This window comes from Pipistrellus hanaki, assembly GCF_964339955.1.
Source record: "Pipistrellus hanaki genome assembly, chromosome: 7".
Taxonomy (NCBI): domain Eukaryota; kingdom Metazoa; phylum Chordata; class Mammalia; order Chiroptera; family Vespertilionidae; genus Pipistrellus; species Pipistrellus hanaki.
In genome coordinates this window covers 38,192,452-38,205,454 of record NC_140509.1, presented here as the reverse complement: position 1 = coordinate 38,205,454, position 13,003 = coordinate 38,192,452, and the positions used below count along the sequence as shown (strand labels likewise).

The window sequence follows — 13,003 nt, the reverse complement described above, 5'->3', positions numbered from 1 at the left end:
AACACATTGCTTATCTAGCATTTTTTTCAATACCAATAGAAATGACTTAGAAATTATCAAAGCTGACCTCTTAAGACAATTATTCTAAAATTGAGTAAGAAGATTTAATATTTCCTCTTTTTTCATATATTTTATAACATTCTTCTGTGATAAATTCCATTAAAATCAAAGTTTAAAAATCACAAAATCTGTAGAACACCTTAAAAATTTTAGGAAGAAACAAAGAAGAGTAAAGAGTGATGCAAAAATTTAAGAGTTCGGTTTTAAACTTGGGCCTTTTAATGAGATTATGTACTGAGGACACAGAGTAAATTGTGCACTACTGAAACTGAACCCTGGGACTGTTGCACTAATTGTATTATTTCCCTGAAATATTTAATTTATTGAAAGTGTGTCTTAAAATTGTCAAATTTGCTAATTGTCTTGAAATTTTCTCACATTATGTCCATTTAGTTTTTCTTTACTATTTTAGTAGTCACTGCTTTTATGTTATTCCATTTCTGTCTCTCAGCCTCCCACAGCCTGCAAAACCCATCTATCCATCATCAAATTTCTTACTTTGCCCTGCTGTAGATCTAACTTTCTAAATTCTTTTCCCATAAAATGCCTGGTGCTTACCATATTTCAAAGTTTTTGAGCTGCTAAATTAGAAAATAATCTGTTATGTTAAATCAATCTATTTTTAAAGTATTCTATGTTACAATATTTCTAGATACTTTTGCTTACTGCCAGTGGACTGTTGGAGACATTAAGGGGAAAAATTAAGTGAGGGGTGGAATATTAACTCTTTGACAGGTCACTGGAGAATCTTTTTTTAGTATATGTGCTGCCGAAGTGAGCACCACTGGAGAATCTTTTTAACCTGAGAGACTTTCCTGAAATTATTCAGAGTTTTGTAGAGTTTAATTGAGTCAGATTAACTGAGTTAGATAAATATTGAGCACCTACTATCTGTCAAGGCCTTAGTGAAGGCTAGATAATATCAGCAAAAACAACTTAAGATCTTGCCAGTAAAATGCTCTGAATTTAGAAGAGGAGACACATACTTAGCTACAATAGATTCAGCATGCACTGAATGCTTTGATGGGGACATTTGACAAACCATTAAGGATAGTTAGCAAACCATATCTCTGCCAGTTCCCATATACGCCTAGTCTCTAACTATATTTCAGCAACTTACTTATAACTTATCTTTTTCTAAGACATATGTAAGAAATTTAATGGTGAAAATGTATATTACAAATAGCTGGACTTCTTGTCCTAAAAAGAGAATAAATTATTAGTTCCTTTAGATAGTTTAGCTTTACCTGAAGTTGGCCAAACTACAAAGTTTGAGGGCATAGTTCCAAGACAGTTCTCACCTCTGACACCAACTGAAAGGTTTGGGGGGAGGGAGGATCCCAAAGCACTCCCAGGGTTTTGAAGGCTAAGACTCACAGAAATCACTGAAAGTTATTATAATTACAGTTACGTTGTATTAAAGAGAGAGGGTACATATTAAAATAAGCTACAGGAAGCGATACACAGGGCAGAGTCTTGGAGGGCTCTAAATGTGAACCTTCTATTTTCCTCTCTTTGGAAAGTCAAGACACCTTATCTTCTAGTGTTCAAGTGTGGGACTGATATGTGCTGTAGGATTTCATTACCTTGGCATGATTGATTGATTGCCACATATACTCTGTCTCCAGTTGACTGATACCAATGACCCAGGACCCCCCACCCCAAATCACATGGCTAATTTTCTGGCTTAGCCAGCCCCCACCCTGTGACTATTAGTTAGGATCCCTAGGCAACTAGGTAAAGTGGTTATGCCCTATCCAAAATAGTTGAATGCATGTGAACCATGTCACCGGAGTCCATGGGAAACAATAGATAAAAGTATGAGGCAAACATAAAAAGAAAATAGGTCTAAATTGTAATGTTAAGTAGAATTCAAACTCAGATCAGATTATGAGTTTGATTATTCAAGTTTCTGAAACCATAGTTCCTGTGTTCTAGAAACTGTTCAAGAACATATTAAAATTGATAGCTTCAGACTTCATTATAAGATTGATTTCTAAATCTGGTAAAAATAGTACAAAAAATTAGTCTTGTGTTTATCCATGTTCCCAGTTTCATCATTTACTAATTGTGTGATCTTGAAAAAGTGACATAACTTTTAAAATATATATATTTTTATTGGTTTTCAGAGAGAAAGGGAGAGGGGAGAGAGATAGAAGCATCAATGATGAGAATCATTGATTGGCTGCCTCCTGCATGCCCCCTACTGGGGATTGAGCCTGCAATCTAGGCATGTGCCTTGACTGGGAATTTAACCCAGGACCCTTCAGTCTTCAGGCCGATGCTTGATCCACTGAACCAAACCAGCCAGGGCATGACTTGTAAAATGAGTACCTATCTTATAGAGGTGTCATGATTTAATATACTTAAGAGTCTTTAGAATTGTGACTGGCATTTTGTAAGCACTAAGTAAATGCTAATTTACATTAATGTAGATCAGAAGCAAAAATCTTTCATAAAATATTGCTAAGTTAAATGTTAATATATTTAAATGTATTTATAATTTTTATTGATTTTTATAGAGAGAGAAGGAGGTAGGGGTGGAGGAAGGAGAGAGAGAGAAAGAGAAAAAGAGAGTGAGGGACAGAGAGAAAGAGAGGGAGAGAAACATAGATGTGAGAAACATCAATCTTTTGCCTCTCGCATGGGATTGAATCCGAAACTGGGCTATGTGCCCTGACCAGGAACCAAACCTGATATACGGGATGACACTCCAACCAACTAAGCCACCCCGTCAGAGTGCACAGTTATTCTTCGTTTGTGATACCATTGCTCTAGATCTTAGCTCTTCTGGTTCTGGTTGTATGTTTAGTGGGGCCTTTAGTTCATGTGAACATTGTATCTGGATCTAGAATCTTCATTGGAACTTGAACTCAAGTTGAAGCCTCTTCCCAATGAGAAGGTTTCCCCTTCTGTTCCAGAAAGTGCTCTTTATCTGTGGTAGGAGCCAGCTGTGTGGGAGAGAAGCTGAACTAAAGAAAAACCTTAAAGATTTTCTGTCATGTGTATCTGGCATGTATCTTTCAGTCCTTGTACAGAAGCTAGCCTTGGCACTAGAATGTGGCCAGCATTCGTTTTCTATTGCTAACACAGCAATTTATTACCAACTTGGTGGTTTAAAACAACACAAACATATGCAGGTCTCAAAAGGCTAAAATCATAAAGGTGCCGGCAGGCTGCATTCATGTCCTTGCCTTTTCCAGCTTCTACAAACTCATCCCTTTGTTCATGTTCCCCTTTATCCGTGTCAAAGCCGGCGGTGTGATATCTCTCTGACCCTGCTTCCGAGTCACATTTCCTTCTCAGACCAGGGTCAGGAAAGGTTTTTCACTTTCAAAGACTCACCCTTAATCACCTCTGCAAAGTTTCTTCTGACAAATAAGGTAAAATACTTACAAGTTTGGGGAGAAGGAGGGTCATTATCTGCCTACCACATGGTCCCAGTTAAGAGTGTCATCATTTCTCTCTCAGGTTGCCTGAAGTTCTAGCTTTTATCCTTCCATAGTATGGGGATTCCTTGCCACTTCTGACAAGTGATCGTGCATTGGAATGAGCACTAATCATTTCTTCATTGTCTGAGACACCGCACCAATGCCTTGAGAAAGAGAATGGGGTCTTTCTTCAGTTTGATTTTATACGCATAACTATGAAATTCCGTGAAGTTTGTGATAGATTTTAGGAATACCCATTATATAAACTAGAATAGAAAACGTAATTACCTAAGACAAAAATGAATCTTTGGGGGAAGTATAATCATCTTATTTTAACTTAATAAGCTTGAAAAGAGTGGTCCTCAATATGTATTCTATGGACCAGCCACTTCAGAATTACCAAGGGCATGCTTTAAGATTGCCCAACCCTAACCCCCACTCCACACTTACTGAATCACACTCAAACTTAATCATTTTTATTTTTTTTTTACCACTTTTTAACTATGCCAGCTTATGTGCATGCTGACATTTTAATGTTTTAGAATGTTGGCAGTTTGCTTAATGTTACTGATGTGAGTGAAAATTACATATTATTTCTTTACAGAATCTTGTTTTTCATTTGAAAATAATGAGGTCATAGCACCAAAAAAAGATCATCTATATATTGATTTATAAATAAAATTTTAAAATAAATGCTAAAGTGGGGAATAGTCATAATATGGCAGATAAAAGTTTATAATGTTCTCAGTATCAGAGAGAACATTTTAAAGTCAATAAGAAAATGTCAAATTTGAAATATGCAAATTGATAAATGACATGTGGACACAGTTAATTTACAAATGAAGAACTAAAAATGCTCAATAAATTTATGAAAACATTTAATATTAGAAAAGAAGTACAAATGAATGTTACTCATTAACATTACAGATAAATAATATGTTTCTATATTTTGTTACACATTATATGTATTATATATATTTATATTTCATATATACACATACATGTAAATATGGAAAGATAATACTTTTACTTGAAGCTACAACAAAATAGGTGTATTTATTACATGTCACTGGGAGGACTATCAAGTTGTTCATCCTCTTTGAGGGCAGAGTTCTAATATAGATCACAAATTTTAAGAATGTTCCTCTTTTGACATGAAAAATTTTCACAATATATTCCTATGTGAAAAGGGTTTTTGATATGGTTCAAAATTTGAACAGATAATATTATACAAGCATGGATATAAAGAAAATGACCTAGAAGACTATTCATCAAGGTGATAGTGGAGGATAGTTCTAAATGGGTAGAGTTTATTCGGTGCTCTCAAATTTTCTGATAGGAAATATTGTTTTACTAATGATAAAAATTTAAAATATTAAGAAAATAGTTATTAATTTTCAAAAACTTCAGATTTGAAAGGTATAACTGTGAGGAACTAGAATGGGTTGTGTGTTGATGTTAATTACTATTAGCTTCAAATAAATGAATGCTTCAAATAAAATTTCTCAAGATTCCATAATTGAGATAGTGCTAATAAGATCATTAACTTTACCAATATATACCCTCCTTATTTCCATATGCTTTGTCTTTTACTTGTAATATTTTTCTTTCTCTCACGCTATAAGTCTTTGTAAGTCTTCAGTGATATCACTGCATTACATGTGACATCTCTTGCTAAAGAATGGCTAACCTTTTTAAGTGCTTACTTCATACCAAGTCTTTCATTTATTCTCCAAAAAAGGTTCTAGTGTGTGTTTAATCTTGGCCACAAGAAGCTGTTAATGTGATAAGTTAATATCACTTCTGTGCCAGGAGACTTGGTCTGTGAAGCCATTATCAAAATTGGGTAATTTTGCTTTTTGTAGACTTTTTTTCAGTCAAATCTCCAAGAAAGCACTCGTTATTCAAGCTTCAATTATCATGAAAATTTTAAAAGAAAAACAGTAGATATGGACAGAAATATTATATTTGGGAGAATTTTACAACTTCCTGATTTAATGTAAAAGCTTTATCTTGTTCATAAATCTTCAAATTTGACTCTCCATTGTAGTTATATATACTTTAATTATTAGCATTGGAAAGAATGAGCGAAAAGAGCAGGGAAACATGTGACATCTTTCTTCAATTGTGTTCTGCTAATTCACATTTTAGAAGTCCAAATACATCCCAGACATGGAGAAAGGGTTTTACTCCTGGCAGGCCCTAGAAGCTCCCTGGCAAGCCAGCCGCAGCTGTCCAGAAGCCTGCCAGCAGACTGTTTAACGTTTGCAGGCCTCGAGGAACAGCTGGGCTTTACCACAGCACTCAATTTCAGATTTTACATTTCATCTGAAATACATTTATATGATTAAGTATGTTAACTTCCAGCTATCCAGAAAGCCTTAACTCGTTGTTGTGCAGTGCGTTATATGTAGGATGACCACATTCTGTATTAGCCAAACCAAGACACTTTCGCCATGAAAGAGGATGCTATTAATAATTTCGCTAGGACAGCAGGTGTGAACCAGGCTATCGCTTCTGTTGGCTTGAAGCAAATCCCTACTCAGATTATTTAAATGGCTCAACCTACAGATCAGCATCGCCACACCTACTAGAACTTAACATTTATATAAAACAGGCCTCCTCTAAACTCAGTGACTTAAAACGATTACAATTTTAATAATGTTCATGATTTGCTGGGATGGGTAGGAAGGCTGAGAGGCATGGGACAGCTTGTCCTTCTCCGTGTAGATTCTCCTTCACAAATTGTTCATATTCCACGTGTAAAAATATGCTAATCTTCATCTGACGTTTCCAAAAGTTTCATCCCAATAACAACAGAAGGCCCAGACTTCAGGATCCTGTCCTCCGATCTAAATCAGGTCCAGGTACAAATGAAGCTTCTTGTGTTTTTGGTCCTTGTTGTGGGTCTTCTTATCTGTTCCCACATTTAAACAAACTATGGTGGACTAGGGTCAGAAAAAACACTTCCCATTCAAAATGGGAGCAATAGGATTACATGGCTCTAAATGGTTCATAGAAATCTTGAATTCCCATTGGACATAGGTTGTCAGGCCACCTACCTGGGGGGTAGTCAATGGTTTTGAAAAGGGCCTAGTTCTCTTATGCTTCTAGCTGTACTCTCTGGACTCTAGCGCTGTCCACTGTATCACAGTTAAATAGCTTTCTCAGCCTATTTCTTCTTGTGGAAAGTTGGGAACCAAGCAAAGTAGTTCCATTTTGAAGTGTTCCAATTAATCCAGAACCCTTAGGATTTAAATAAATTTTTCTATGTATCAGATTATAGTCTACTATATTTCATAAAGGCCCCACTCACAAGTCTTTTCAAAACAGTCCTTCCCGCTGCATTGGTAGCGTATCAGAGAGCTCTGGAACTAGTTCCTTTTATCTAGACAAGATGGTCTATTGGACTCCAGTTCATATCATTCAGATGTATTTTTAAAAAGTTGATACAACCACACATTTCATATGATCTTTGACTACAGGCCTTATTTAACTTTTGAAATCTTTTACAAGCAAGTCTTGTATCCTCTGTGTTTTCTTTAATTTTGCTCACGTCTGAACATTTTCTTCTTTAGCTCATCCTCTATTAACCTTATCTTACCTCTGTGAAGCCAGTTTACAGGGCTTATACATATTTTGTTAAATATGCCCCTTTGGATTTCATGCTTTGGGATTCTATTATAAATGAGTTGTGTATTTTATTTCATTTTCAGTTGTTTATTGGTAGTGTACAGAGACGCATTTGATTTGTGTATATTAATGTTATATTCTGTGAGCATGTTAAATTCACATATTTTTTCTAGTGGATATTTTTTTGTAGATTCCTTAGTATTTTCCATGTACATGATGATGTGTATACAAGTACAATTTACTTCTTCCTTTCCAATCTGTATTGCTGTTTTGTTTTGTTTTCTTTTGCTTGCCTTATTGTAATGGCTAGGATCTTCAATATAGTGTTGAATAGAAGTAATGAGAGTAATTATCTTTGCCTAGTTTCCAATTTTATTTAATTATTTCTAAATATATTTTAATTGACATCAGAGGGGAAGGGAGAGGGAGAGAGAGGAAACATCAGTGATGAGAATCATTGATCAGCTGCCTCCTACATGACCTCTACGGGGATTGAGCCTGCAACCCAGGCATGTGCCCTGACTGGAGCCTTTCAGTCGGCAGGCCAATGCTCTATCCACTGAACCAAATCAGCCAGGGCTAGTTTCCAATTTTAGGGAAATAGCACTAAATCTTTTTCTGTTAAATATGTTGTTAACTTAGATTTTTTTATAACTGACTTTTATTAGGTTGAGGAAGTTTCTTACTGTTCTGAGTTTATTGGTAACTTGTTGTAAATGGATATTACCATATGTAAATTATACCTCAATTGAAAACTGATTTAATAAAGACAAAAATATTACATACACTAAAACTTGAACAGAGTAACATTGGCTCACATACGTCAGGTTTAAAAAAAAACCTGTGTAAAGTTTAAGAAAAACTTTAGTCAAAGCTAAAGATTATTTTTAATATTAGTCAACTGTAATATTAAAGGTATAGCCAAAATGTTTGTTAAAGATTTTGCTTTCAGAAAAAATAAAAAGGAAAGGAATTGTAAATTTCCCTTTTTCTAAGTTCATTTAATACTCAAAACTCAATATTATTTTTCTATGTGATAAAACTCTGCCTGTAAAATCTGAACTGAGCTTTTCAAGTTAGCACCACTGAGATATTTTCATTCCTTTTATCCCCCCCAGAATAAGGCACAACGTTTTTTAATATTTAGTAATTATTTTTCTTATTTGACCTATAAATACTATAATCTATTTAACACTAAATATTGACTCTGTAGGTTGCTTATTAATCAGTTTTACAATATTTTATTTCCATTTCTATTCTTAATATATAAGTAAGAAAATTGAGGCTTAGGACATGTATATGAATTGCCTTTAGTTATTTTTATATCTCTGGCAATTTTTTTAAAAATAGGAGTTACTTAAAGACCCGCTGTACATTGGACTCCGGCAGAGAAGAGTGAGAGGTCCTGAATATGATGCTTTTTTGGATGAATTCATGGTGGCAGTTTCTTCCAAGTATGTATGTTATTTATTTTACCTATATTTGAGTTGAATTTGAAAATTTTAAGGTAACCTAATGAAGTATAAAAAATGTCCAAGTTTTGTGCTATATGTCTAATAATTAGAAGCAATTTGAATAAAATACATATGCATATATACTCATAACAATTAGTGGCCAAATGATATCTTCATGTGTTTATCCCCTAAAAGGTTGTCTTTGTTGCTATTCGTAGAGAAAGTTTTCTTTTATGATTATTAGCAGTTTGTACTATACTTCTGGCTGTACTATAAATCTGATCTTTGATTATCTTTTTGGATGAATCTGACCCATTTGTGGTGGGAAAAGCAGAGGAAGAAGTGAGCATGGGTTAGCGCAATGCACAAGGTCCAGAATGGAGCAAGGACCAGGATATCCAATCACAATCTATGGATCTCTGATTAAAAATAAACTATTCAATTTAAGTGCAGTACTCTATTTTACTTAGTCTAGATAGTATTTAACTGTGGGCCCAGTGCTACTGTAAAATTTTCCAGTTTTTTTTCTTTCAAAGAAGAAACTTTTGCCATAATTTAGTAGTATATTTTAGGAGAATTTTATCTCACTAACAGTCATCCACTTGTTACTGTATAGCCACAGAAACCATGTACTATTTAAAAACATGTATGTTGCCTTGGTTTTTCATGGAAATAAACTCATCACTAGAATCAACTCTAAATGGAGACATCCTTCTGGTTTCTTTTTATGATAAGGTTTAATTTTAAGAAGTTGAACCCAATAGCAAAAAGTACTTCTACCAGCTTGCACAATATTGAGAATAAATGGGATCTTTCATTACCCAAAGTTTTAATGCAGAGCATAGCTGCCAATTAGTATGGACTACTTTTTAAAAACCCATGCCTGATTTATTGTTATTATTAACTTAATTAAACTGTACTTATTTCATAGAAGGAGTTGAGAAATTGCACAGTTTAAGTTCAAGATTGCTTAATACAGTTAAATGTTAGTAATTTTTCCTATTTAATTTTAAATTTCTTATCCTAAAACTTACATAAGCTTTTGAAATTATAACTTTTGAGGTAGCAACATTAATCAAGAAGTTATATAGCCAATACCATGAGACTATATAACAGGAGAATGAAATTCTCTATGTGTTTGTTTTTATTGTCTATTTGTATAAATCAGGGATGGGGAGTGTCCGACCTATGGGCTGTTTAAGGCCTGAGAAAACGTTTGGTCTGGCCCTGCCAAGGCATTAGGAGTGAGTTAGTTAAGTGTTTAACCAAATATAGAAAGCTAATTTCTAAGTAGATAATTGGGTATAGCCTGTGAAAGATGTTGCAAATATCCAAAAGGCCCTTGGCAGAAAAATAGTTCTCCACCCCTGGTGTAAATGAACATGGTTTACAATTCTTTTCTTTTAGTTGCTTTTCTTTCCTAATCCTTTATTCTATTCACTACTAATTCTGATTGCATTGATTCAAAATTCCTTTAATGTGCTTTTATACTGATTTTTGTTCTTTTTGTATGAGTTTTATTGAAATTCATTATTTCTTGTGCCTTATTTTTCTTACTAGAATGATTGTAAATTGTCTCAGCAAAATAATTTTATTACAGATATTACTTTTTATCTGACCATAATACATTATACTGTAGCTTATAGTGGGTACAAAGTAACTACATTGAAAGCATTACTTAAACATTGAATGCAACCTTAATAAAATCACAGTGACATACATCTGAAGCAAAGGTGGTTCTCTAATGAAAAACACAACTTTCCAAATACAGTGTCTCTGCTTCTGGTAAACTAAATATTTGAGTTTTAAATATATAGATACATTTATGTGTTAGGATTGATCTTTCCTGTAAAGAAGAAAAGTACTTTAGTAAATTAATATTGCATTCATTATTACCTATCATTTTCTCTTTGAATCAAAAAACAATGAGATAAGAGGAATTCCTTAACATTTTATGAGTTTTAAAGCTAAATTATATTTATTAAAGATAATAATTACCTTTGACAGTGACCTGCATACTATGCTTCTTGTCTCTGTGTGTTCTTTGTCTATTCTCTTGACTTTCATTTAGCAAGGTGAAGCCCAGTTCCTTAAAAACTTGTTTATTGTTTTCCATCTATATGTACCATATATAATGAGTTAGAAAGCAAGAATGAATATATCTGCTCATGAATAATATTAAAAAGGGAAACTCAATATAAATTTATTTTGTTTTATCTAGAAATTAATCTAAAAACAAAAGCAAAAACATCAGTAACAATGTCTTATGGGTTAAAATAAGGTCCTTTGTTCAAATTCTTTTTCTTGCCCTCCTTAATTTATATGCATTTATAAACAAAGATGAAGAAGGTATGCACATACCAGTATGAAAGTAGTTTGGTTCTTATTTTTAAAGACTATCAGTGTGGCTGGTTTGATGGGGAAATAGTATAACAATATTTGCTGACATTACTGTGGTCTTTTTTAAAATTTATTTATTGATTAAGGTGTTATATATGTGTCCTTATTCCCCCATTATCCCTCTCTTCCCTGCCCCCCACTCATGCCCTCACCCCCCTGTTGTCTGTGTCCATTGGTTAAGCTTATATGCATACATACAAGTCCTTTGATTGATCTCTTCTCCCTTACCCCAACCCTTCCCTAGTATGACAATATTTGAATGAGATATATATTACATTATCTTTGGAGATTAAAGATGAAAGTAAAAGGATAATTAAGAAAAGGATATTAGAAAGTTGGTTGAGGATAAGTTCAGAAAAATTCAGCAATCCCTTGTAAAGACATTCTCGGAAATGTGAGGTCAAATTTGCAATTAATATCATATCTTGACCTAACCCTATTGTTGATGATCACTACCTTTCAGATAGTAAATGTGGGAGTCCTTATAATGGTCTCTCACAACCTCTGATGCACTCGGCTGCAGCCACACTTTCCACACAGCCTTTGATGTCATTGAACTCTTAAAGCATGCTTCCATCTCAGAGTATTTGCTCTCGCTCTCCCCTGTCTGAAATATTCTCCCTCAAGAAATCTACTTGGTAAATGACCAAATTGTTGTCAGTACTTGTTGAAATCTCACCTTCCTCTGAGGCTTATCCAGATTCTCCATATAATGCTGAAATCTGCCCTTCCTTCTCCCCATGCCTGGCTCTCCTGATACTCTTGCTTTGCAGTACTTTTCTTATTTTATAATATTATATAATTTATTCATTTATTACATGATTTGCTTAATGTGTGTCTCTGATGATAGAATATGTATTCCCTCAAGGACAGGAATCTAGCTTGTTTATTTTATGAACAAGTTTCTATGTCAATTTCTGGCACAAAATAGATATGTAGCCCTAACCGGTTTGGCTCGGTGGGTGGAGCATCGGCCTGCAGACTGAAGGGTCCCAGGTTCAATTCCAGTTAAGGGCATGTACCTTGGTTACGGGCACATCCCTAGTAGGGGATTGTGTAGGAGGCAGCTGATCAATGTTTCTCTCTCATCGATGTTTCTAACTCTCTATCCCTCTCCCTTCCTCTCTGTAAAAAATCAATAAAATATATATATTTTTAAAAGACTCAAAGGATAAAACCTTAAAAAAATAGATATGCCATACATTTTTGTTAAACTGGATTGAGCTACTACAGTGGAGGCCACACAGGAGAATGTGAGTGGATCGGCAACAATCTTTCACCATACTAGAAAATTAAAGTTTAAATGTGTCCTACATTTGCTGAGTTACTACCATCATTTTCATGTAGAAAGTAAAAAAAATAGGGATATGGTGAGTGATGAATACCTGATTTTCCCATCTAACAACAAACAGATTACCCCTTGAGGGCTAGAGGTTCTGAAGTCAGTATGTTACATTTAATACAAGTTGGCAGTAAATATTTTCTGAGCTGACAGATTTCAAAGTCCCTTTATTTAAAGCTATAGCAAAATTTATATAAAATTTGCCACAATCAGGACATAAGAACAAAATAATCATTCATATTGCCAAGATGATCACATTCTGGCTAGCTTAGTTTTCCATCATTTGACTGTTATTTTTATTTCACAAATTATAAAACAAGCCAAAACTGACACAGCATGTAATGATTTTGATTTAACCATTATGTAGTGATTAATTCTTATGACTTTGTTGTGGCATCCACAGATGGTGACCCATTTTTTTTTTTTTTTTACATGTTCAGTCAAAATAAAACCACATCCTTCAGTATAGATGGCAAAGACTGCCACATATACGAATACAAACAAAATAAGTAATTGTTATTATCCTTAACCAATATGGTTAGATTTGGGTATGTAAAAATTATACTGGAAAAAAGGCTCAGTCTTTACTGAGCACATATTAGAGTGGTATTGCCTGGATAGGTTTGTAGTCCATTTCTACAGAGGCCTTATTGAATGACATTTCTTACTTCGTGGAGTTCACC

The 13,003-nt window shown here is 34.2% G+C and overlaps 1 protein-coding gene across 1 annotated transcript in view; it reads left to right on the top strand.

The window, feature by feature from the left end:
• ME1 (malic enzyme 1) overlaps window positions 1-13,003 on the top strand; it is a 135,462-nt gene that overhangs the window by 58,710 nt on the left and 63,749 nt on the right. Inside the window, exon 6 of the mRNA XM_084890631.1 lies at window positions 8,475-8,578. Coding sequence (XP_084746757.1) covers window positions 8,475-8,578 — 104 coding nt within the window. The remainder of the gene's footprint in view (window positions 1-8,474; window positions 8,579-13,003) is intronic.